This window comes from Sorex fumeus, unplaced genomic scaffold, assembly GCF_029834395.1.
Source record: "Sorex fumeus unplaced genomic scaffold, SorFum_2.1 ptg000063l, whole genome shotgun sequence".
NCBI classification, from domain to species: domain Eukaryota; kingdom Metazoa; phylum Chordata; class Mammalia; order Eulipotyphla; family Soricidae; genus Sorex; species Sorex fumeus.
In genome coordinates this window covers 57355144-57381174 of record NW_026606120.1, presented here as the reverse complement: position 1 = coordinate 57381174, position 26031 = coordinate 57355144, and the positions used below count along the sequence as shown (strand labels likewise).

Here is a 26031-nt window from a genome sequence, read left to right as displayed (position 1 = left end):
CCAACCTACTGTCACTGTTACTGTCCTCCTGTTGTTCATCGATTTGCTCAAGTGGGCCCAATAACGTCTCCATTGTGAGACTTGTTGTTACTGTTTTTGGCATATCGAATATGTCATGGGTAGCTTGCCAGGCTGTGCTGTGCGGGCAAGATACACTCAGTGGCTTGCTGGGTTCTCTGAGAGGGGCAGAGGAATAGAACCCAGGCTGGTCGGGTTGGCTGTGCCCTAGGTCGGGTAGGCAAACGCCCTACCACTGTGCTATCGCTCTAACTTACACAAATTAAAAAAATGTTCAGGAGCTCAAAGCTTCCACACTGTACTCCCTGTGGTCCCATGTTAGTCCTAATAAGGATGTCCTAAAAACACCAGAAAAGAGGGACAGAGAAGAGAGAGAGGAGAAAGGTTGGAGAGAATGGAGGAACGAGAGGAAGAGGGAGGGCAACAGAGACAGAGACAGGCAATATAAAGGGTTTGACCTTATTCTGGAAAATACGATTTAATCTTCACTTTCTCAGCCAAATTAGTTAGGGTTGGGCTGGGATGGGCTACAGTCTTGCATTCCCCATAGTATCTCCATAACAAACTTTTCCATGAAGAAAGGTCTTGGGCTGTTAGATTGGCTACTGGAAATGGAGGCCCGAGAGGGTCTGAGTGGGGACCACCCACCCCTTTGTCACTTGCCTGCATTGAATCAGAATCAAAAGCCCTCTAGACAACCAGACAACGAGCAGGAGGTACACAGGAGGGTTCAGAAATATTTCTGTTCACAATGATTAACAATCCAGCTGGAAACTTGTAATTGCAAAAGCCACCCTAAATCGGTAACTTATAACTTATATATTAGGGCCCATGTGACCTAATAAAGAACATCTTTATCCGAGTATTACAGTTATTTATTGAACTTGAAAACAGCTCAGAACAACTTCTGTTTTCTATTATACTTCATATAAATTTTATCAGGCTAGCACATGAAGATGCTACATCTTGTTTTATAGTGTGTCCCTGGACAAGGTGCCATGGAATAATAAAAGACAATTTACAGCCAATAGCACACATATTCCAAACATACATACCAAAGATGAGTTTTGGCAGCACTTACAGTAACAATCCCAGAAGAATACATTTATATTTATTTCTCGAAGTGCCACTGCTTTTGAAAGAAGGTAGCTCCATTTGTGTTTTATATACTGGTAAGCATGTGTATGTGTTTGGAGTAAGAAGCCCAGAACTCATCAGATGAAAAGAAAGGAAGAAGTCAGTGAGTGTTACAACAAACAATGGCAGAGCTAACCAAAGCCAAGCTTGACTGATCTTGGTCACAGAACAATCTCTATGATCTTGGTCACAGAAAAATCTCTATTCTTCCAGTTTTAAGTGTAACAAATTACTTTCTTGTTTCCCCATGGGAGGATCTTAAAGATCTAAACAAAGGTTTGGGATTTTGGAGGCTTAAAATCTATACGTGCATTTCGCTTAACATGATACTTTACAGGAATGCCCTGCCACAGAGGCAGGGTGGGATGAGGGGGATGGGGGGTGGGAGGGATACTGGGATCCGTGGTAGTGGGAAATGGGCACTGGTGGAGGGATGGGTGTTTGATCATTGTATAATTGAAACCCAAGCACAAAAATTTGTAAGTCTACAACTGTACCTCATGGTGTCTCACTAATAAAAATTAAAAAATTAAAAAAAAACTATACGTGTATGTGCGAATATGAGTATGTGCATGCGCGCACCTGTGTTTGTGTGTGTGTGTGTGTGTTTGTGTCTGTGTGTTTCAAAAGAAAAAATACTTAAGCAGGATGACAAATTCTCAAAATAGTTGGTTCTAGAATGACTGGAGGCCTGTATGTAATAAAGCCATAGACCCTCTGGTGAGAGGGCTCACTTTCACCAGAGTATCCCCATCCCTCCACCCAGTGAGAACTTGATTAGACCGAACAATAACTGTCATGGGGACCTGGTAGCTGTTGGTGAGGCAATGTTTGTCTGGGATCACTCTAGTCTGGACTCCCGTCCAGAGTCTTGGCGGCAGATCTCATCTGTGGGCCTGACCATCTGATGGATCCCCACCACTGGCTGTACGAGGCATGCTGACCCGCGGTAGGCAGAGAACCACAAAGCCCAGAATTATTTTCAAAGCCAGAATCTAAATCTCAACCCAACGTGGCATGTTTGAGAATCTCGAGCAGGTGCCACTTTTCACCAAGATAAGGAAAACTGATTGCCCCCGAGAGGAAGGTGAGCTCCAGATGTGGGTCCCTGGGGCAGCCCGTCTCTGCAGCGCAGAGCGAGATTAAGATCAGCGTTGGCAGGTGCTCGTTATAGGGAGCGCTACAGATTATTTCGTGCAGAGCTGGCTGTTGAGTGAAGCACTTCTTAGAGAGGGTATTAAAATTTAATAGAAACTTCAATTTCCCACTTGAAAAATACAGGTATCCAGGCAACCTATTCTAGCTTCTTTTACTCACTCCTGTTTCAGGTCAACCTTTCCTCCCCCAATTCAAATCTGATGATAAACCAATATAGTGCATTTGTGACCAAGTAATCTGGATGCCACAAAGGAAGGAACTTCTCTCAGGACACAGAGAGAGCTGGTGACTATGAGTCGCTTGTTCCTCTACTCCTGGAAAGAAACGGTCTTTTCAGTGAGGTGGGGGTAGGGTCACTGGTGGGCTATGATGATTGGAGTTGGGCTTTACAGCCCCCGAAGAGCTTTTCTTTCAGCATTATAAAAAAAGAAATGTTATCAAGCCCAGACTTCAGACTCAATGCATCAGTGGAGTCACACACTGAACAAAAACTGGGAACCAGCGCTGCAGTTATGCTGCCTTAGGCACGACTGATCCAATAAGCTACACAGTTTCCACCAAGAGAGCAGTACTGGTAGGAACCTGGACAGCCATGGCCCTTCTTCTCCTTGTTTTCGGTTGGGCAAGAAAAGAGCTTTCAAAACAAAAAAACGCTTACCTGGCTCTGCCCACTACCACGGTCTGGGCCCAGGGTTGCATGATCTCTGAGAAAGAGCCGTAGTCAAAAAATCCACTCAGCCACTGACCTTTCTGAGCTATAGAAGAAGAAAGAAAACGAAGAGTATGAAGACAGTCAATCCACTGAAAATGCATTGGCACAGACAAATCTGAGGTTGCATTTGGAGGATTATTTTGGGGTGGTAGTGGGGGGAGTTTGTTGGTTTTAACCATATTATAATAGATGGAAGCATTAGGCAGCTGAATGTTCATCCGCCTTCAGACATCACCCCCTATTTCATTTGCTAGCCTGTATGAGAAGAATCATTTATCAGCAAAAGCATCATTTATTGTTAAACGATGGGGTTCAGCTAGCAGAGAGAGCTTGCATGCTTTTAAATAAATAACTTGGCTTTTTTTTTTCAGAACAACACAAACATTTGTCAAAAGGCAGCCAAGTCATTAAAGATGTTTTCAAAATGTCTATTTCTATTTTAAGACTTAGCTTACAATTTTGCTTGATTCCCTGATTTCCTTTCAATGGAAAGTTGAAGACAAATGGTAAATATTAATGATTAGAAGAGAGCCAAGTTTGAAGAAAAGGGTCTCAGCATCTCTACTAGAAAAGCAACAAACCAGATCTACTTTACTTGAAGCACAGAAAGTATTTTCTGGGCCCAGAGTGATAGTACAGTGGGTAGGGCATTTGCCTTGCATGTGGCTGACCTGGGCTTAATGTCTAGCATCCCATATGGTCCCGAGTGCTGCTAGGAGTGATTCCTGAATGCAGAGTCAGGAGTAAGCCCTGAGCATGGCCAGATGTGGCCCCAAAACAACAATAAAACAACAACAAAAAAGTATATTCTTTCTACAAGAAGGGGCCAGGCCCAGATATTCTCTATAGAGAGTGAAAAATGTAACAGTTGAAATGCAGACACTTAATTATTATTAACTTTTTTCACACACAGAATTTCCTTCACTGGCAAGAGTGTGAAGGAAATTCTCCAACATCTAAGTTTAAGGAATAAAGCACTTCTATTCACAGGCATCCATGTTTGACCAAGGCACCACAAAAGCTTCTGCAAACAACTGTTTCCTAGCTCTGCCCTCTCAGCTCATGGTTTCTCAGGGATTCTTCTAATTTGAACATGGGCCCTCCGCCCCCTAAAAGTCCAAGTCCAAAACCAATTAAAAGTGGAGATCCGAGCAAGCTAACCTTTGCTGACTTAAACAAGATGGAGAGTGTTTTATCAAGACTAAACTTGTAATTACTGTGTTCTACATTCCCTGCCTCTATGGCCCCAGTGTAAAATGTGATCATCCGTTTCAAAATTATCTCTCTATCGTGAACTCAAAGCCGATCGTTTAGATTCTGGTCTCGTGTTGGGCGTCAGTTTGAAGAATATCACAGCACTATCTCCTTTAATAAATGACTTTAACTTTTCACCTAGAAGATATCTGCTTTAACTTATCACAGGGAATCATCTGCTTTCTTTAACGCTCCCACTAAATTAAAATCTGAAGTCACTCGATTTGGGAGCGAGTGTTAGCTACACATAGACAGCAGGATGAATTGCTAGGGAGTCGATGAAAAAATATTATCCCAAAACAGAAAACTTAGTTTATCACAATTTCATTTTATTTAGCGGATCTCATTAATAATGGCCAGGATAATACCCACCTACACAGAGAGATCAGCTCACTCCATAAAGAGGGCTCAAATTTTGATGAAGGGACCAAACCAAACTGCTTGAGTACATCAGGATTTTGAAATCTTAACTTTATTCTTACTTCAAAAACAATGATTTTGGGGCTTGAGAATTCATTTCAAACTGGAAATATATTCTTCTTTCAAAATCTTCTTGCCTTCCTTTCACTGCATGTGGTGGGTCAGGGTTAGATCCCTGGCACCCCATACAGTCCCTCTAGCACCCCTAGATCCCTCAGCAGAGTCAGGAGTAAGCCCAGAGCTGTCTCATCTGTTGACTGAAAGTGGGAAGCCACTGATCAGTATGGCTATGTGTTTTTTTGTTTTGAATTTTTAAAGTTTTATTTAGTCATTAAGTTACAAAGGTATTTAGGATTGAATTTCAGAAATATAATGCATCAACACCAGTCCCTTCACCAGTGTCCATAAGTGGGTTTCTACCCAAAAAAGCAGAACACGTTCAGTTCAGATAGAGAAGTTAGAAATCAGTTAATATGACTCTCCATATTTTTAAGGAAAACTGAGTTTTTAAAAAAAAATTCTCCCCAGTAATTCTGGATTTGAGGACTAGCTAGTACTTTACACTCATAGCTCTAAATCATAATTGTGGTACAGAAATGAGTGATATGGAGAAGATGACTATGGTGATTTTTATGTTTACATAAGAAAAACTACTTTGTATTATTAAGATTAACAAGAAGGGCTTGAGAGATAGTACAGCAATGTACAGTGGGTAGGGTGCTTGCCTTGCAAGTAGCCAATTGGGTTCAATCTTCAGCACCCCATATAATCCCCCAAGCACTGCCAGGAGTAATTCCTGAGTACAAAGCCAGGAATAAGCGCTGAGAACTGCTGAGTGTGGCCCACAAACAAACAAATAAACAAACACACACCACCACCACCAAGAAATGATTAACAAGAAAGGGCACTAAAGATGGCAGGTAAAAATTTAAATGAAAATCAAATCTATTGGAGTTAAGATTTTTATACTATCAACAGTTTTGCTTCAGACTAATCACAGCTCTTAAGAGCTGTGTGACCTTGCACAAATCACTTAACTTCTCTGAGTTGTCACACAGTACTTTCTTTGCATTAGGAGAGGTAGTAAGCCCATAAAGAACAATGTATCTGACATGCTTTATAGTCCCACATGGTTCAGAGTGGGTGCCACAAAGGTTTATTAAGAATTCCTTATGAAATTTCTTTGTTTTACGGTCAGACTCAATAGCACTCAGGGGTCTGGCTCTGCTCTCAGTAATCACCGCTGGCAGTACTGGAGATCAGACTCAGGTTGGCCACAGTGCCCTCCCTACTGTACTATCTCTCTGGCCTCCTTATGAAGGATCATAAAACCGTTATTAATGAAGGTTTATTAATAAACAAAGGTTTATTAGTAATTCTGCATGAATAGGAGCTCTCTCTCTTCTCTCAATGTAGGAGCACTGTTATTTATTCAGCTGATTGAATTGGGCATGAACTCCATAAGAAGAGCTTTCTTCAGGGACCGGAGCAATAGTACATTGGGTACAATGTTTGCTTTGCATGTGGCCCACCTGGAATTCTATCCCTGGAATCCATATGGTCCCCGAGCACTGCCAGGAGTAATTCCTAAATGCATGCAACCAGCGGGGATCATACGGGGCCTTTGTGGGCACAAATAAGCCACAAGTAACCCCTGAGCATCGTTGGTATGACCAAAAAGCCAAAAAGAGTTCTCTTTCAATAAAATCTCAATGACTAAAATTTAGTAACTCACCTTCCACATTCCATTTGTTTAGCTAGTCTGCCTTTGAAACAGTTGTATTACAAGTGGTACAATATGGAAAGTATCATGCTAAGCGAAATGAGTCAGAAAGAGAGGGATAGACATAGAAAGATTGCATTCATCTGGGGGATATAAAGTAACAAAGTATGAGATTAATACCCAAGAATAGCTGAGATCAGCACCAGGAGGATTACTCCATAACTTAGAGGCCAGCCGGGTATCCTAGAGGAAAGGGCTGTTCAGATAGAGAAGGGAGCACCAAATAAAGGATGTTTGGAGGATCCTCCCAGGAGGGGAGATGCATGTCGAAAGTAGACTATGGACTGAACATGTTTGCCACTCAATGCCTCTTTTGCAGACCACAACACCCAAAAGGAGAGAGAGAACACAGGGGATTTCCCTGCCACAGAGACAGGGGGGATGGGGGGATGGGGGTGGGAGGGATATTATCCATGGTGGTGGAAAATGGGCACTGGTGGAGGGATGGGTATCTGATCATTGTATAATTGAAACCAAAGCACAAAAAATTGTAAATTTACAACTTTAAAAAAAATAAAATAAAATAAAGGGAAAAAAAAAAAAAAAAGAAACAGTTGTATTACACACACACACACACACACACACACAAACCAAGTTCTTCCTCAATGTAAAAACAAAAAAACCAGATTAAAAAAATATTTAAAAAATCTAGCACGTGGATTTGAGCTTCACAAAATAATTTCCTGGTGAGGAAGCTTTGCTAAAGTAGTGAAATGAATTAACAAATGAGAATGTACATTTGCCCAACATGGACTTGTCTCTCTTTTAAGTTGGGAAAAATCAACCTCATGATAGAGGTCTGGTCCTTCACTTCTAAGCTTCTGTAACTTATGTTTAACAGTTTTAGTTTCTGAATCCATTAAATAAGAAATACTCTATTTAACAAAATAAACACAAGAAGAGCATGTGTGACGACTGATTTTTAAATCTCATTTCACTTATTTTTCACTTGCTCATGAAGGGTTTTCCACCTTCTTTTCTTCAGGGAACTCCCCACCCCCCCACTCCTAAGATTTCTCTCATCCCAATTTACTTAGCTCTGCTTCATTTGTCGCAGACTATTTTGTAGAAATTGGTGAGAGACTGAAAGGAAGACTGAAACCTTGAGGGTCAGGGCACAGAGAATCTTCAGACAGAACGTACTTGGGTGAGGACGACCTGCTAGCATCCAGCGGGGATCATACGGGGCCTTTGTGGGCACAAATTCGATGATTCTATCAATTGGATCCTTGGAGTTCAGGAGAGGAACGGAACTGTGAACACTCTAGAGACAGAGACAGACAGGGAGAGAGCACAGCACTCAGTGAACAACTGGCACCTCTGACAATTTAGCAACCATTATGGCCAAGATGCCAGGGTAAGGACTGAGACCCATTTGTCCTGGTCATTGGCCAGAAACATCCAATCCCATGCCTGGCCTGAGGGTCATGTACAAGTCCTCTTGGCATGTCCTGAAGCCTGGCACAAAGCTGTGCACTGACTCGGACTCTTGATTTCAGTGTCCAAGTTTTCTGGAAAAACCCCCACTGGGACAGATGGCAATCACAGAGGAGCAAAACCCAACGAGAAGGAAGCCTAACCATACCAGGATCTGAGCCCAGAGAGTGCATGAAGATTTCCATGGCTGGAACACCAGCCAAGGGGCCCAATCAATGGAATTCACAGGCACCTGAAAGGCTTTAAGGAAAAAGGAAATTGGACAGGAAATGTGTAAACTCAAAAAGAGCACAGCAGCGGCAGCGGTCTATCTGTCCGTCGCCAGCATTCAGTAGTCTGAGGTGGCTTCCTCCACCCTGGGGAGAGAGGTGGCGATGGGCAGGCAAAGGAAGGAAATGAGGGCCAGGCTGGTTGGTCTTAGTTGCAGTTTATTCCAATCCTCTCTCCATTCATTCCTGTCTCTCTCCTCTGCCTCCTCCTCTGCTTCTTCCTCCCCCATGCTACTTCATTCTCCTCCTCGATCTCCCTTCATTCTCTTTCTGGCTCTGGAATCTGGATACTGACTTCTGATCTCCCAGCCCACTCTTACAGTCTAGTTAAATCCCAAAGCATGAGGGGTTGGGGTAACAATTATACATAGGTGCGATCACAATCAATAGGGGTAGAATTCTTTCCCGCGGGGACATACGCTCCTAGGACAGATCCTCATTATCAGATCAATCCACCCTAGAGCGGATTCCCCCGGGAGTGTGTTTCTCCTCTCCTTGTCTAACAAACATATAAGAAGGCATAATAGAAATCATTTTGTATGAATACAGTAAGAAAGACCTTAAACTTATAGAATTGCCCTCCTAAGGCCATCTCGATCTCAGACTATAGTGCTCAGGTCAGACAGTCTTTCCTAACCCTAGCAGGGTCCTCGTCTCGTCGTTACTTTTGGATCATGACAGCATTTGTCTATGATCAAACTCTTAACTTATAGTTAAGAATCGTGGCACTTTGGCCTGGCCCATTTCGATGCCAGGGTAGCTCACCGCTTGCCTTGGGTCCATTTAGTCTCTAGTCGGGACCCTGCTTTTGGGGTGTTAGGAACTAAGGGCAACTGAGGCTTAAGTCGAGAAAGCAGATGCCCGGGAGTGAATAATATTCAAAGCCAATTAAATCCCAAGTTACAAAGTATAATGTTAACAGTCTTCCTGTATCTATACAAAAAGGGCATTGCTTTAAAGTAAACTAATTCAAAAGACATAAGGAGAGGAGAAAGGCATACATATAAAATCACAGATTTCTGAGGAATCTAACCTTACAAGTTAACAGAGTCTGATTAGGGGGAAAAGCTGATTAACTGGTTGGGGGGGAAAGCATAGGGAAGAATTTACAGATAAACACAATGGAATGGAAGTGCCTCAGGAGCACTGTAATAAACCTGAGTTCCTCTTGGCAAGGGGGGAAGGGCAACCAATGTTAAGCCTAAAATATTTGGAGCTATATTCCAACAAGGAAAGACAGCTCAATGGCTGGAGCACATGCTTTGCATGTGAAATGCCAGAGCTCAATCCTCAGCACTGCACGGAGTCCCCTGGGTCTTACCAGAAGTGATTCCTGAGCACAGAGCCAGGAGTAAGCCTTGAGTATTGCTGAGTGTATTCTCAAAAATAAAATCAAACATGCTTCAAGGCCAGAGTGATAGTACAGTGGGTAGGGTGCTAGTCTTGCATGTAGCTGACCTGGAACCACATATGGTCCCTTTGAGTCGAGCCAGGAGTTATCCCTGTGCACAGAGCCAGGAATAAGACCAAAGTGCTGCTGGGGTGGGACTCAAAAGCAAACAAATAGCCCCCTTCCCCAAATACACCTGCAACAAAACAAAACAAAACATGTCCCCATGAGAACTGAAGAGCTGAACATAAGCTTTGCATGCAGGAGGCCAAGGTTCAAACCCCAGCACTATCAGGAATGATCCCTAGGCAGTGAGTTGGGAATAGTCCCTGGGAATCAATGGGTGTGGTCCACTCCTCAACCGCACCCACCAAAGAAAGGAAATGCCAAGTGCAGAGGCAGTGAGTGATGGGCTCTGTCAGTGCTGGGTCGAGGGCTCACCTTAGGCATGTAAGACAGCCAGTGCAGGATCGTGAACACCCCCTCAAAGTCGTCACAGACGGTGCTGTGGGTGACGCCGTTGTTGTGCATGATCTGGATGCCCCCGAGCTGGTTATTGGAGGTATATACCTCCCGCCCAAGAACCTAGGAAGACAAGCAAGAGGAAAGATGTGCACTCGGGCAGGAAGAAAGGCAAAACACCCTTCGCGGTTCTTGTGAAAATGGCTCTTAAATCCACAAGACAGTCTCTCTAGGCTGCTGTGGAAGGGGGTGCAGAGAGGGGGCGCCATGGACCTTCATCCTGAAAAAGAAAACTGCAGACAGACTTAGCCATCACAGATACTGCTGTAATTTAAAAACCAGCAACTCACCCTCACCCTCAACCACACAGATATTAGAGGCATCCTGAGACCCTGAGTTGAAACTGCCAGGGAAGGTGAAGCCTGGCATCCTGAGACCCAGGCGACTTCAACATCCCAAGCCTAGCAAAGCTGCTGTGCCAGAGGGGATGCGTCCATTGTTTGACAATCTTTAGCTGACAAGTCACAGTTAAAGAAGTATGGTGAGGTTTGCCTTTCTCCTTCACCTTTGGTTTTGAAAGCTGTTCCTCACACATAGCACTAAGCTGGTAAAACCCTGAAGCAACATGTGAGCCTTTGATGCTCTTTGTGTGTTGGGTGCAGGGCAGTGGTTTACATCCAAGCTGTCTCTCCTCCATTCTTCTCTCCCAGGGTCTTAGGAAATTTGGGGCCCTGGTTGCCAATGGATCCCTGCAAGAGTGTAACCCTTGTGAGGTCCAAGTGCACCTGGCACTGGAAACCACCACGTTTCCTTTAAAAGAGAGGAGGGGAAATATTCTTGCACTTAGAAATTGTAGGCTTTCTTTTTCCCTTGAAGATTGGTTAATAATTTCTTCTAGGGAGGGAGGTTTTCTGACCCAGCAGATGGAAGTCGGGCGGCCTGATCACTGACTATTGCAAACTGCTGAGTGTGTAGTAATTGCCAGTCATCTGGGGGAGCCCTGGAGAGCTCTAAACAGTTGTAGCGCGCTTACTGTATTGTACCTTTCCTTTTCCCCTCCCTGCCTCCTTTCGAAAATAACTACTACACAAAATTTTTTCCTTACTAACTTTTATTTACTTCCAGTCTCTGGGGAGAAGCTAATAAATGAAAGAGCAGTGAATTCTGCCTCTTTACTCCCATTTTGCTCCTTCCTGTTAGGCATTTTAAAGTTCCTGAGCTCTGGGTCAGGCCTGCGCATCAAGACCCCCCAAAGACTGAGGAACCTGGTGACCAAAGGGATGGCCTCCATGTGACCCACCTGGCCTCAGTTCCATTTAACTTCAACCAGAATTGGTGGAAGAGACTCCATGGAAAGAAACAGGAAAAGTAAAACGAAATAAAAAATAAAAGTCAGGCAGTGCACAGAGTGGGTCTTCGTGGGTAGCTCCGAGCTGGAGGCGCCCCTGGAATGGGGCAGACCCGAGGAGAGCCCAGCTGACACGGGCCTCCCCTCCTCCGAGCAGGCGACTATAATCTCAGCCCAGGCACCGCGGCTCTTTTCTCATTCTCCTGCTGTCTCTTTCCATTTGCCCTCTCTCTGACTGATACACTGATCTCTCGGTCACTCGGCTTTCTGCTCCACTGCGTCCATATTACTAATAACACCTCCGCCACGGCCAGTTTACCTCATGAAGGCAGGAGCACATCATTACAAAATAAACTCATAACTTTGACATTCTAGCAAATACACGCCGTTTGTTATTTTTATGGCTTTAGTCTTTCTAACAGGCAGAGGGCATTACATACCTGTTTCATTTATATCTTTAAGTGTGCGCACACATGCACACGCACACATGCATCAGGAAACAAAACAGAACAAAACACCCACCCACAACAAATACCCAAGGAGTCAGCTGGTGGGGGACCTGGGCGGAGGCAGGACCCGTCACTCATGCTCTGATCTGACTCCGGTTTTATGGGCATCATAAACCCGATGGCCCACAACTGGTCCTTCTGGGACAGCATCCCTCTCTGCCAGAAGTCATTCAGTGTGATCAGCAGTATTTTTAATTATTAAAATAAAATTGGAAAGGGGGAAAAGAAATAAAAAGGAGACACTGTGTTAACCCTGAATATATGATACTCTTGATCTATGCCAGGAGCCAAGAATCCTTTGCTGCCTCAAAGAGAGCGAGCTGCGGACATCCTTGTACTCATAAACACATTTTTTTTTCCATCTATGAAATACTGTCTCTAGGATTTGATAAATGTTCAACCAGTTAGAATCTCACACCTCTCCAAAATTAGTCATCGACCAATCTTGGACAAAAGGGTGATGTAGACCAAGAACTGCTTGGCTGTTCAAATACACCTGCACCCGGCACTCTGCCTGCTCATCAAAGAAGCAAAGACACCCCCACCCCCTGCCCCTTCCCCTGCAACCAGATTCTGCCCAGAGGACCCGCCACTTGCCCTTTCATTCCATACTCCTCCAAACCAGTAAGACGTGAATTTGGAAGAAGCAAGAGCTGAATAACTTAGCATGTCCTGACTGTACAAGCAGAGACCCGGGTTCTGATGCTGTGGCATTGTTCTGAGAAGGCTACAGAGCAACATTTCTGGCTCATCTCCTCTGGGTTCCAAAAGAAACTTAGCCAGGACTTACCACAACCAAGAATATTACTTTTGGGCTGAAGAGGCATTTGCCCCAGGAAAAGGGTGCCTAAGTTTGGAAATTCAAGAAGAAAAGAAACTGTAAGACAAAGTAACAGCATCCAAAGATCTCTCTCTCTCGTCAGCCCTAGTTAGGAGGCGGGGGAGGGGGTGGGATGTACATAGAAATGAAACCTGCTTCACTAACCACAAACAAATGCTAACAATCGCAGCTACTTAACAATTGGCGATGAAGAGAAAGCAGTCCCCTTCAGTTCATCTTCAACGACTGTATGTTTGGAGCAGGCACCAGCAGAAGGAGGGCACACACAATGGCTCCTGATTTATAGGGGTTGTTGCTGACTCAAGTGGTTTTAATGATTTTAGAATACTTCACAACAAAAGCTCTGACTGAGGAAGCAGAAACTGGCCTAGGCCAAAAATCCATTCTGCCTAGCTCTGAAAGAAAGGCTCAAACTGCTACAGTCATGCAAGCCCTGACCAGCAGCTAGGAAAGCCAAGGGGAAACCTTCCCCCTAGGAAGAACCCCAATGGCAGCTTTCAATGTTGCCCTGTTAGCCTTCTCCAGAAACCACCCTGTTCAGCAATTTCATGAAGCAGGTGAGCTTCATTCATCAGTCATCAGTTTTCCAATGTGTACAAATGCACTTATAGGTAAGCCTTTTGCTGTGTTCTATTTCCCAAATTATTCTTTTCCCAGTTCCTACCTCACATTACAAACTTTCCATTCATCCTCCCAATAAGCACCAGTAATTATTTAGACCAGGGAGCTCTTTAAGCAAAGGTGACTTTCCTGAGGCCCCATTTAGCTGCAACCTTGCTTTTAGAGGAGAAGTAGTATCACAAAATACTGGGAACAAGCACCATCTTGGGGCTTCTGCTGAAGAGTGGCCAGGCCAACACAATCGACAGTGGGCTGCACCTGAAAGAGGAACTTCATCTACTCGCTCTATAAACTCTCTAAGTGTCACCCAGCTCTTCATTCAGTGCAAGCTGGTAGACCTGAGAATTAAGGGCACTGTTTAAAAGCCGGTGATTAGCAGAGACACACAGCTTTAGAAATTTTGAGATACAGAAGAAGTACAAATGAAAGCAATCATACATACATGCTAACGCCTCTGCTGCTGTTGCCGCTTATCTAGAGACACTGCAGACAGCTCAGGTTTACCATAGCTGACAGGCAATGAAAACAGTCTAATATACCGCCTGCGCTCTCTCTTAAATCCCTTTTTGGAGATCAAGATAAACACGTTCTTCCTTTCCCCAGTGCTCCAGACGCTTGACTGAAGTGGTGGAGCATTGTGAGGTTTTGTGCAAATGAAATCACCATGTAATACTGAAAGAGTGTAGTATTTACTTGTCAGGATATTTGTCAGCATGGGCACTGAGATTTCAAGTTTCATGGATGCAACTTAGCTAAATTTTTATAAAATTGCTTTTGTCCTGGTATACACATTATGGTGGGGACCCTCAGACTCATAGGCAAATATCTGCAGTCCTGTGCTGAAGATGTGAAAAATAATGATGCATATCAATAGAATAAAAAATGAAATCTACTGCTGCTCTCCCTCTTATTCAGTCTTTCCCTCTTCAAAGAATTGGAGGTGGGGCAGGGCGATCTTCTAATTAAGAAGCAAAGAGCATGAAAATCCTCCTGCATCTAACTACATCAGTGGAGTCCTTGCTGTAGTTCTCTTGCTTATTAGGATATTTCCATTCTAAAGAGGATCTGAGGAGGGACTTTGTCAACTTCTGATCTGTCACTGTCAATGGCCTTTATCCATAATGCTAGATTTTAAAATCCCTCTGAGGGGCCATGGTGACAGGTCTGCTTTGCATGTGCTGGGATCTGAGTTTGAGTTCCAGCACCACATGGCTCCCTGAGCACTGCCAGGCCCTAATAGCATGGCATCCTTGGACTGAGCATTGGACTATCTGGCCCAATTGACCAAGTATCACAGAGAGGGGCCTGAGAACCTCCTGAGTACTGCTTAAGAGGCCCTCCTCTATACATGGAGAGTATAATGCTAAGTGAAATGAGTCAGAAAGAGAGATAGAAGGACTGCACTCATTCGTGGAGTATAAAACAACATAACATGAGGCTGACACCTAAGGACAGTACATACACAGGACAGACAGATTGCTCCATAGCTGGAAGCCTGCCTCTTGAGCAAAGGGGAGAAGGCAGCTGGAATAGAGAAGGGATCACTAAGAAAAAGATGGCTGGAGGAATCGGTTGGGATGGAAGATGTGTGCAGAAAGTGGATAAAGGACCAAACATGATAACCTCTCAGGGTCTGTATTGCAAACCATAACGTCCAAAAGTATAGGGAGATTATGGGGAAAAATGTCTGCCATGGAGGCAAAGGGAGGGTGGGAAAGGGGGGGTATACTGGGGATATTGGTGGTGGGGAATGTGCACTGGTGGAGGGATGGGTGCTTTATTATTGTGTGATTGTAACCCAAACATGAGAGTCTGTAACTATCTCACGGTGATTCAATAAAATTAAAAAAAAAAAAAAGAGGCCCTCCCCACACCACCCAGGTAATAAAGCCACTTTGTGGTTAGTCAGGTTACTGATAAAGGCTTGGCTTAGACAGAAAGATAGCTATAAGTAGGGGCTGGAGCAATAGCACAGCGGGTAGGGTGTTTGCCTTGCATGTGGTCGAACCAAGTTCAATTCCCAGCATCCCATATGGTCCCCCAAGCACCGCCAGGAGTAACTCCTGAGTGCAGAGCCAGGAGTAATCCCTGAGCATTGCTGCGTGTGACCCCAAAAGCAATAGATAAATAAATAAAAAATAAAATGTGGAGGCAGGGGCATGTAGTTAGGATACCGAAGGGACTAGTATGACTAGTATGATAATGAGACCTGGAAATGATTACTCTGGACAAGGACTGAGTGGTGAAAGGAGGTAAAGTGATACACATGATACCCTTTCAGTAACAGTATTGCAAACCATAGTGCCTAAAAGGAAAATCAGAGCGGAGAGGAGAAGAGGGGAGGGTAGGAGAGGGGAGTAGTGGGGGGAGGAGAGAGAGAGAGAGAGAGAGAGAGAGAGAGAGAGAGAGAGAGAGAGAGAGAGAGAGAGAGGTGTCTGCCATAGAGGTAAGGGGTGGGGCAGTGGGGTGGGCAGGAGGAAACTGGGGACACTGGAGGCAGGAAATGTACACAGGCGAAGGAATGGGTGTTGGAAAACCTTATGACTGAAACTCAACTATAAACTTTGTAACTGTGTATCACGGTGATTTTAAAAAAATGTGGAAGCAGGAAAAAAGTGGTAAAATAGGGACAAAGGAAAGGAGGAAGGATGAGAGACAAACAGAGGAAAGAGAAAAAGATAAACCCAACAGTTCACCCACTCCGTACTGCTAGCAACCTCCTCCATGACCTAAGAGGCTACATTTTTAAAAGCTTAAAGTAATTCAATCTCCAATTAACAATTTTAAGTGGTACAGCCCATGTCACTGCGTAAATGTTTCTCCAGAAATATATACAGGGGTGAATGGAACAAAATCTCTAGGTAGACAAGACCAGATCAATGTAGTCAAAAATATTCAGGGGTTCTAAAAGACAGTCTCTTCATGCACAAACTACGAGATACAACTTCCTCTCCCAGCATTCCTCAAGTACAGCTAGAAGCAACTCCTGCTGGAAGTGGCCTCCAAGTATCTCCAAACTAAAATCATCGTCTTATCATATCCATAAATGCTAAGTTATGAAGGGATCTGTTTTGCTAATGAATACATGAAGCAATGGAACTGAATTATGAGGAAAAGAAAAGGTATTAAAAGAGCCTGAGATGCAGACCAGAAACAGCACTGAAGACCTCCATTTACTGAGTAGGTGCAATGGAGGAATGAGTTAGGTGGTAAAAGGATGACAGGATTTGCAAGTAGACTGTAGAAGGAAGATAGACTCATTTTTAATGTAAAGGGAGTATAACAGAGCCACATGACAGTTTAACTCATCACGCATGAGGGAAATGTATGAGGGAAACAGGCTTCCAAAGAGAAAACTGCCAAAAGATAATTATCTCAGCAATCCAGCAACTGTTCATTTAGCTACAAACTTGAAAGCAGTGACAATAAATTGCTTCAAATTTGAAAAAGGTTTGTTTTTGTTTTTTGGGTCACACCTGCCAGTGCTCAGGGGACCATTTGGAATTAAGGATCAAGTCTAGGGCTCCTGCATGCAAAGCAAGTACCCTAGCCAGGTAAGCTTTCTCCCCAGTCCTGGAAAAGCTTTTTGTAAAGTGTAGCTCATGAAGGTATAATTTATATACAGTAAAACTGCCCATTTGGAGGCAATTTTATAAATTCTTACAAACTTATAGTGATTATACCACCGTACTCAGGATGTAGTGTTCTCTCATTTGCTGTTCGTGGTTTTTGTTTCGGGGCCATACCTGGCAGTGCTCAGGGATCAGTCCTGGCGGGCTCGGGGAATCACTTGTGCTGGGGAACTGGCTGAGTGTATGTCCTACCCGCTGTGCTCTCGCCCGGGCCCAAATGTATCCTTTCATTGGTAATTAGTCCCCTTCTCCCACCCCTGACAACTACTGTTTCGGCAGTACAGTAATTTTCTGGACTGTCATGGAAGTGGAGCCCAAAGCAGGTAATCATCCAAGTCTCTTTCCCTTTAGTACCACACACAGAGATTCCCTCGGCTGCAGGTGCAGAAGTTCTGCCTTACTGCTGATTAGTATTCCGCTTTATGAAAGCACAACTTGTTCATCTATTTGCCTGTTGGTGGACTTTTAGGTTGCTTCTAGTGTTCTGAGATGCTAGGGATTGAACCCTGGGCATTGAGGAAAGCATTCTATCACTAAGTAACTTTAATCAGTCCTGTTTTTATTTTTGATAAAGGGGCTATATAGATATTCATGTGTAGGTTTTTGTGTGGGTATATATTTTCATTTCTTTTAAGAATATTAGCTTGATATCTTTTTTTTTTAATGTAGGAGTACTGCTATTTATTCAGTCACTGATTAGGCTGATTGAATTGGACACTAATTTGATATCTTAAAAGTGTGAAACTTTTTTTTTTTGCTTTTTGGGTCACACCCAGCTATGCACAGGGGTTACTCCTGGTACATGCACTCAGAAATTACTCCTGGCTATGCTCAGGGGACCATATGGGATGCTGGGAATCAAACCCGGGTTGGGCCGCATGCAAGGCAAACGCCCTACTCGCTGTGCTATCACTCCAGCCCCCTTAAGTGTAAAACTTTTTATTTGAAAAGAAAAGCCAAATGTTCCTATCAAATATTTATGAACAAAAGTTGCTTTGTATTCTCACCAACGCTTGCCATTTAAAATATAGTGAGCAGAGTGCTTGCCCTGTACATGGCTGACCCAAGTTCCATTCCTGGCACTCAAAATGGTACCTCAAGCATACAACCAGGAATAAACCCTGAGTACTGCAGGGTGTGGCCTAAAACTACTACTACTACTACTACTACTACTACTACTAAAAAATATTATTTTCCTGGGGCTAAAGAGACAGCACAGCAGATAAGGTACTTGCCTTGCACATGGCCAACCTGGGTTGAACTCAGTACGCCATACAGTCCCCTGAGCCCTGCCAAGAAAGATCCTTGAGTGCAAAACCAAGAATAAGTCTTGAGCACCACCAAAGATGGCCCAAATACCCCCAATTATTGTGTGTATGCATGTGCGCGCATGCACACACACACACATATGTACATCTATTTCATTATAGTTTATCTAAATTATGGATTTAATGTATTTCCCTAATGTCTGATAAGATTATTTGCATGTTTATTTACAACCTTTCATCTTTTTTGGGTTATATCTATAGAAACTACTTGTCATTTTCTGGTTAGATAAATGATGAGGATTTTTCTATTTGTGCTGGCTGTTGGGCCATATACAGCAGTGCTGGAAGATACTTCCGCCTACTTTTTTTTTTTAGGTTTTCTTTTTTTCCCCTTTTTGGATGAAACCCATGCTCAGGGGTTACTCCTGGCTCTGCACTCAGGAATTACTCCTGGTGGTGCTTGGGGGACCATATGAGATGCCAGGGATTGAACTTGGATGGGCCACATGCAAGGCAAACACCCTACTGCTGTACTATCGCTCTGGCCCCTACTTCTGTCTACATTTAAGAAATTGTTCCCTATGCCTGGGGACCATGCAGTGTTGGGAACTGAATGTGGGTTGGTTGCATGCAAGGCAAACTCCTTAATCCCTATACTATTTCTTTAACCCAGGATTATCTGTACATTTCATTCTAAATATCAGACATTTTACTTATTTTTTTAAATAGGGGCACTCCTGGTGTTGCTGGCAGAGTGGCTGGGAGGAGGAGTGATGTGGTACCAAGGATTGAACTCAAAGTCTCATACACCCTAAGTATGTGCTCTATAACTTGTCACATCCCCAGGTCCCTAAGTACCAGTCTTTAATCAAATGGTTCTTAAAAATAAGGATTGGGGATTATACTATGGTGGAACTCTATATATATGAAAGTACTCTATATATATATGAGGCCTAGGGTTTAATCTCTGAAACAGAATAAAATCCAAACCAGTTTAAAAGGTGTGAGATACATGGTTGATACTGATATGAGTGACTGGCTGCTTGTGGATACCAGTGGCTACACAAAGAGTTTATAGCGTGCCAGGGCTTGGTTTATTTAAATTAAAAAAAAAAACCTGGGGGGATGAGGTAGGCACATCTGGTATTACTCCTGGCTCTGCGCGCAGGGATCTCTCCTGGCTCTGAGGACCATGTTGGGTGCCAGGGATTGAACCTAGGTCTAGTTATGTGCAAGCTCAACCCACTGCCATATCTCTCCAGCCCATGATCCTCTTTTCAAAATGGGTTTTCAAAAGGCACCGTCATTATCATTAACAATACCACTAACGACAGGGCTTCAAGCATAAAAGACTTCAGCACCGCTTCCCTCCATCACTGATCTAGTGTTATCACCTCCTCCCCTTGCCTCCCAGGATGGATTTCTTGAGGAGTAGCATTGATTGTTCATCTCTGCATCTTTCCCTTTTGCTTCTTCTTTTGAAACTAGTGGGCAGGAATTTCATCCCCCCACCCCAATACATAAAATGCCTACTCTTATCTATTAGTTTAAACCTCAGGTTCCATGAAAGCAGGAATCAGCTTTAATATATCCACAGAATTCGAACAAAACTTTAGACAAACAGGCACACAATACTTGCATGTGAACTGCCATTATCCTTAAATCTGTATAAAAATTCAGTGTTGATTTTAATTTTCCGCGAGTTGAAACTACATGCAGAATAAATCTTTTTTTTTTTTTTTTGTTAAGTGGTTAGAAAATGTATACTGGCTTTCCCGAGTAAAGTTAATAGTTCAATTTTCCTGTTCCTCAGCTTTCCCCAGTATAGACACTGGTTTTTCTTTTAAAACTCTTTACCCAGACAAGAAGTAAGCTAGTAAAGCTATATAACAGAAAGTCATATTATATGAAAGTTGCTCTACTTAGCTGCATAAACCTGCTTTAACTATAGAGAAAAGGTGTGTTTTATCAAAAGGTCTGAAAGAAAATGAAGAAAGCCAAATCTTAATTTTATATTCCAACAGTCTTGACTTCTCACATTTGCATCTTATGCTGTTGTTTAAATTTGGGTGGGTATTTTTTTTAGTTACACTGATTTATTCATTTCTCTTAGGTGCATACTAATTTTTTAAAAAATGACACTGGTGTGAAAACTCAAATATGCAAGGCTAGTGCTCTACCACTGAGCTACATTCCTGGCTTTTTTCTTTCCCTTTTTTTTTTTTTTTGGATGGTGCCCAGGACTATAACCAGGTCCTCCATATGCATGGCAAGTGCTCTATCACTGAGCCATATATATCTCTGGTCCTATGAAAACTATAATAAAAGATATAGGACAGCAGGTAAGGAGCTTGCCTTGCATGTGGCTGAACCAGGTTTGATCCCCAGCACCCTATATGGTCCCCCAGGCACCGCCAGGAGTGATATTATGAACACAGAGCAAGAAGTAAGCCCTATGCTCAGCTGAGTGTAGCCCTCCCTACCCCTCCACTCTTCCTCGACACTCCCCCAAAAAAAGCAAGATCCAAACAAGACTCAACAGCAATAACAACAAAAAACCTTAAAGCCTGAGCATGAAAATGTGTAGTTCAATCTAAACAGTCTTAAAGCACACCCTTTCCTACGTCAACATTCCTGACTATGTACATTAGACGATTAGACAGTGAGGACAGCCACTCTGAATGGGAGGGAGCACAGTGAAATTTGGATCCACGCACAGGGGATAATCCCAAGAATGCTGAACAGCCAGGGCCCAGGTCTGTCTTTCTCCTAGAAAAGACTGGAGTCCTTGCATTTCTAATCTACTAACACATGCCGGTTCTTGCACTTTTAATTTATGAGTGTTTGGAGGGGACCTCTCTGACTTGGGAACATATTGGCTCAGTCTAATGCTTGGAGATTATTAAACTTGGAGCTATGCTCCACTATCAAGTCTACAGATCTTTTATTTAGAAGATATGGTGCTCTAAATGCACAAAGAGCTCCCTGTCACCTTCACATTAAAGCCCCTAGTGCCTGGTAAATGGAATTATATAGCTGTCATCTCCTTTCCCCAAAGTTTTAAGAGTACAATGGGCTCATTTTTTCACACTCCATCCCAGCTTCAGAACTAAGAGACCTACTTTGTATTGATTTAAGGTCTCAGAAATAAATAAACCTGCTTCACCACTGTGATTCACAACAAATTCATGATACACTATTGCATGATATATTTCAAGCTCTTGCTCTGGCTCTCTTTTTCCTCTAGTGAGTGATGGGGGAGGTGGGAGGTAGTGGGGAGCTGCAAAGCTGACAGCCTGATGGTTATTGGAGATGGCTGCTGACTGCAAATCCAAGAGCAGACACTGCTGGAGGAGGATGGGATTTTTTCTTTTTTTTTTTAAACAAGAGAGCAGAGGTGAGAAGCTAATTTACTTGGGTTTCAGGCAAGGGTTGGGGGGAAGAAGAAAGGTTAAGGGGAGAAGAGGGGGTAGAGTTGCAATGGCAAGGCTTCAAATGAACACTGATCTGCAAAGACAGAGCTATGAACAGTAGAGAGAAAGGTGAGGAAAATCCAGCATTAGGTGTTATGTGACTGACTGGAAAATGAAGAAGCTGACTACCTTGCCAATGGGAGCATGCTCATGGTCCTAAGAGAGCACTTACTTGCGTTCTGGAACAATGTTTTATTATTAGAGGTAGAAAATGCAGAGACTCACATGCTAAAAAACCTAAAAAGTAGAGGCTTAGACTCAAGAAGCAACAGAATCAAGGGAGTTGAAAGACATATTCTCTACTGCCCTATAGTTGGAAGCCTGTCTCAAGAGCTGGGGGAGAAGGCAGCTGGAATAGAGAAGGGATCACTAAGGCAATGATGTCGGAGGAAAAGTTTGAGATGGGAGATGTGTGCTGAAAGTAAATAAAGGACCAAACCTGATAACCTCTCAGTTATCTGTATTGCAAACCATAATGTCCCAAAGTAGAGAGAGAGTATGGGGGAAATTGTCTGCCATGGAGGCGGGGGGAGGGCTAGAAAGGTGGGGAGGGGGTGTACCGGAGACATTGGTGGTGGAAAATGTGCACTGCTGGAGGGATGGGTGTTTGACCATTGTATGACTGAAACTCAAACATGAAAGCTTTGTAACTATCTCATGGTGATTCAATAAAAAAAAAAAATTAAAAAAAAAAAGAAACACATTCTGGAGAGAGGGCAGAGATGTAGAGAAGGCTCAAAGACATGAAGTAACTAGAGACTTCTCACTGGTGTGCGGGAGTAATAAACTTCAGCAGTTTGCTTTGGTTTGTGTGCTCTTAGAGTTATATTTACTTCAGTCTATGTCATACTCACCAATCTGGAAAAAAGTACTACCAAATCTTGAGCCACATGAGTTTTAAACTAGTTTATACCACCCCTAATTTTCCAGTGGTGGGTCCATAGATGAGAAGCAAGAGATAATCAAGCTCCAAAAGCCTGGCGTGATATTGTGCAGCAGACTCCAAGGTTCTAGGGAGTACTTCAAAGTGGTGGTAAGTTTTAGTTCTTTTCCTTATAATTACTACTTACTTCATATTTTTAGTTTCTATCCTGGAATAGCAATTTTATCTTCATTCTTATTTGTTCCTGAGACAAATGAGGTCAGATTATGAAAGTAAGAGTACATAGAAAAGATTCCATTTAAGTGGGCTAGAGAGATAGTATAGTGGGTAGCGTGCCTGTCTTGCAAGTGGCTGACCTGGGTTCAGTCCCTGCACCTCACATGATCCCCGAGCCCACCAAGAGTGAGCCCTGATTGCAGAGCCAGGAGTAAGCCCCGGGCACAGCTGGGTGCGCCCCTCCCCCACCTCTCCTCTAAAATAACAAAAGAGAGAGAAAAAGAAAGAAAGAAACTCTATTTAATTATATTTGAGTCAGACCATTGAACTGGGAATGGCTTTGATCCTAATTTTTTTGGTTTTGGGGCCATAACCAAGTGGTACTCATGGATCTCCCTGGCAGTGCCTGGAAGACCATATGTAGTGTCAGGGATGGAACCCAGTTGGCTGCACGCAGGGCATGAACCTTCTCTATTGTACTATGTCTCTCGTTCCTGTTTTGATCATTTGGTAGAGAAATTTGTGGGACAGAGAAATAGCTCAGGGGCCTGAGCACATGTTTTGTTATGTAGGAGGCCCAGATTTGATCCTATGGATACCACATGGTCCCCTGAGCACCAGAGGGATCACTCCCAAGAGTCAGGTGTAGACAAGCACTTCCCTGAGCACCAGTGGTCAAGCATGGTCCCCTGAGCACCAGTGGGATCACTCCCAGAGTCAGATGTAGACAAGCACTTGAGAGGTGTGTATGTGAGGGGGGTGGTGGGGGAAAGGAGTGAGAAAGACAGAGATAAAGAGTCAGAGAGTTTTTTGTTGGAAATAGACTTTAGTCATATATATGGAAGAACTTTACACAGCTCAAAGGAATTGGCCAACTCTCTTACAGTTGAGATTTTCAAGCATAACTGAATGAATGCTTAAAATTTTTAAAAAATTTTTAAAAAATTTTTTGAGTAAGATCAAAATGGATTAAAGACCTCAACATCAGACCGGAATCCATAAGGTACATTGAAGACAAAGTTGGTAAAACCCTCCGTGACATTGAAGCTAATGGTATCTTCAAAGATGTCATGCCACTGGCCAAGCAAGTGAAAACAGAGATAGACAAATGGGACTATCTTAAACTAAGAAGCTTCTGCACCTCCAAAGAAACAGTGACCAAAATACAAAGACAGTCTACAGAATGGGAAAGGATATTTGCTGAATACACATCTGACAAGGGGTTGTTATCAAGGATATACAAAGTACTGGTTGAACTCCACAAGAAGAAAACATTCAACCCCATCAAAAAATGGGGCGACAAAATGAACAGAAACTTTCTCAAAGAAGAAATCCGAATGGCTAAAAGGAACATGAGAAAATACTCTACATCATTAATCATCAGGGAGATGCAGATCAAAACAACAATGAGATACCATTTCACACCACAGAGACTGGCCCACATCCAAAAGAACAAAAGCAACCGGTGTTGGCACGGATGTGGCTAGAAAGGGACTCTCCTTCACTGCTCCTGGGAATGCTGACTGGTTCAGCCCTTTCGGAAAACAGTATGGACGATTCTCAAAAAATTAAAAATTGAGCTCCCATTTGACCCAGCAATTCCACTCCTGGGAATATGTCCCAGAGAGGCAAAAAAGTATAGTCGAAGTGACATCTGCATTTGTTTGTTCATTGCAGCACTGTTTACAATAGCTAGAATCTGGAAAAAACCTGAGTGCCCAAGAACAGATGACTGGTTAAAGAAACTTTGGTACATATACACAATGGAGTACTATGCAGCTGTTAGAAAAGTGAAGTCAAGACATTCATATACAAGTGGTACACATGGAAAGTATCATGCTAAGCAAAATGAGTCAGAAAGAGAGGGACAGACATAGAAAGACTGCATTCATCTGGGGAACATAAAGTAACAAATAGGAGACTAACACCCAAGAATAGCCGAGATAAGTACCAGGAGGAATACTCCATGGATTTGAGGCCAGCTGCACACACTAGGGGAGAAGGCAGCTCAGATAGAGAAGGGAGCACCAAATAAAGGGTGGTGGGAGGATCCTCTCACAATGGGAGATACGTGATGAGAGTAGACTATAGACCGAACATGATTGCCACTCAATGTCTCTTTTGCAAACCACAGCACTCAAAAGGAGAGAACAAAAGGGAATGCCCTGTCACAGAGGTAGGGTGGGATAGGGGGGATGGGGGGTGGGAGGGATACTGGGACCAGTGGTGGTGGAGAATGGGCACTGGTGGAGGAATGGGTATGCGATCACTGTATAACTGAAACCCAAGCACAGAGATTTGTAAGTCTATAACTGTGCCTCATGGTGTTTCACTAATAAAAATTTAAGGAAAAAAAAATTTGGGGGTCGCACCCGGCAATGCACAGGGATTACTCCTGGCTCATGCACTCAGGAATTACTCCTGGCAGTATGCGGGGGACCATTTGGGATGCTGGGAATTGAACCCAGGTCAGCTAGGAAATGCCCTACCTGCTGTACTACTGCTCCACCCCTGAATGAATGTTTGACAGTGGTGTCACAGAGGAAATTCAAACAACAGTTGGATGGTTGAACTTTTGATTTTTCTTTATGTATCACACCCAGTGGTGCTAAGGGTTTACTCCTTGTTCTGCACTCAGAAATTATTCCTCATAGTGTACAAAAGACATATGGGATGCCAGGGATTAAACAATGGTTGGCTGCATGCAAGGCAAGCGCCCTTCCCACTGTACTCTCACTCCAGTCCTGGATGGTTGGAATTTTGAGGATCTTTCTCTTCCCAACTTTCTATTCCCATCTATTCACCATTACCACCATCATGATCACTGTTATCTATTTTTCTAAAATATAGTGAAGATACAAGATGGGAAGCTGGGGATGTGTCTCAGTGTAAAAACCACTTGGTTTGCAACCTCCTGACACAAATTTATCACATATGGCTCCCTGAGCTCCACTAGAAGTGATCCCTGAACACAGAACCAGGAGTAAGCCCCTGAACACTTCTGAGAGGCCCTGGGTTTGATTCCAGGGTCCAAGAAAAAAAGAAAGGGTGAGCTGTACCAGGAAGCGCTGGGGTATAGGGTTGGGGAGAAGGAAACATGGTGCCCGAGATAAGGACCACACATGCAAAGCATTTTCTACCACAGAGCCACATCCCTGGTCCAAAGTTTTAAAAAAAAAATTAAATTATACTCTACCACT

General features: G+C 43.4%; 1 protein-coding gene across 8 annotated transcripts in view; it reads right to left on the bottom strand.

Moving 5' to 3' along the window:
* The window catches only part of ACACA (acetyl-CoA carboxylase alpha), a 322008-nt gene that overhangs the window by 34857 nt on the left and 261120 nt on the right, over positions 1-26031 (bottom strand). For all 8 annotated transcript variants that reach the window (XM_056128109.1, XM_056128108.1, XM_056128110.1 and 5 more), the window contains 3 exons: positions 10020-10163; positions 7626-7746; positions 2972-3068 (listed from right to left, as the gene is read on the bottom strand). In XM_056128109.1, coding sequence (XP_055984084.1) covers positions 2972-3068; positions 7626-7746; positions 10020-10163 — 362 coding nt within the window. The remainder of the gene's footprint in view (positions 1-2971; positions 3069-7625; positions 7747-10019; positions 10164-26031) is intronic.